Here is a 1160-nt window from a genome sequence, read left to right as displayed (position 1 = left end):
GTGAGAGGAGCAGGTGGAGAAGGCCTTCTGCCTCCCCACGCACGACGAGATCCTCAGGATGGCAGCTATGATGTATACATAGGAGGTCAGCGTGAACAGGAACGGGAAGACCAGATCAAGCAAAGAGATTATTAATGTCATTTGTGTGAACATTGTAATGTCAGTGCAGGCAAGCTCCAGCAATGGGGTAAAATCACAGAAGAAGTGGTCGATTGCCTTAGGGCCACAGAATCTCTGGTGAGATATGAAAGTGGTAGGTATTAGAGAAATTAGCAGTCCCCCTAGCCAAGATGCAGCCACTAACTTGAGACAGACCTTCCAGGTCATGAGGCTTGTGTAGAGCAGGGGCTGGCATATGGCCAGGTACCGATCATAGGACATCACGGCCAGCAGGTAACACTCAGTAGTTGCAAAGCAGCCAAAGAAGTAGAACTGAGCCATACAGCTGTGAGCAGAGATGGTCCTGTCCCCATTCGTCAAGCTGGCCAGCAGCCGGGGCAGGATGGTGGAGCTGTAGCAGGTTTCCAAGGAGGACAGATTGCCCAGGAAGAAGTACATGGGGGTGTGCAGGTGCTGGTCTACCACGACCAGCACAAAGATGAGGATATTCCCAACCACAGTCACTGAGTAGATAAGGAGCAGGAGGAAGAAGAGTGGTGTCTGGAGTGAAGCAACATTCCCCATTCCCAGCAGGATGAACTCCACTGGTGATGTCAAATTGTCCCACTCCTCTTTCCCCATGCTGTGCTTTTTGCCCTGTTTTTTTACCCTTTTCAGGAAAGGAGCTCCAAGGAAGAACAGGTGTTGCTTTCCTTATTTTAAAGAAGAAAGGATCATAGACAGAATCAAAGGATAACTCAGGCTGAAAAACACCTCACAGGAGCTGTGAAGGATATTTTTGCCAGAGAGCAGAACTACATCCTGCTGATCTCTTCAAACTCCTTTCACAGCATCCCTGCCTTGTGAAAACACAGAAATAGTTCTTTCCAAATGGCAAACCCCCTCACCTCAGGAGGGGTTCTGACCACAAAGGTGAGCTGTCTCATGGAATTCTCACTCTAGAATCAGTAGAGAAGGTGCATTTGCTCATATTTAGACCTTCTACTTGCTTGTTCCCTGGGGAGATTTTGGTTTGGGTTTTTTGGTTTTTTTTTTTTTTT

At 47.8% G+C, this 1160-nt stretch overlaps 1 protein-coding gene across 1 annotated transcript; it reads right to left on the bottom strand.

Moving 5' to 3' along the window:
* Positions 1-6: 6 nt before the first annotated feature.
* LOC104133951 (olfactory receptor 10A7-like) lies at positions 7-741 on the bottom strand (the record flags this gene model as incomplete). Its single annotated transcript, XM_009647425.1, has 1 exon — positions 7-741. A coding segment is annotated over exon 1 (735 nt), but the record flags the coding sequence as incomplete, so codon positions are not given.
* Positions 742-1160: the final 419 nt, after the last annotated feature.

The sequence above is a fragment of the Egretta garzetta genome, unplaced genomic scaffold (genome assembly GCF_000687185.1).
Source record: "Egretta garzetta isolate BGI_Z169 unplaced genomic scaffold, ASM68718v1 C8587046, whole genome shotgun sequence".
NCBI classification, from domain to species: Eukaryota; Metazoa; Chordata; class Aves; order Pelecaniformes; family Ardeidae; genus Egretta; species Egretta garzetta.
This window is presented reverse-complemented; position numbering and strand designations above follow the sequence as displayed.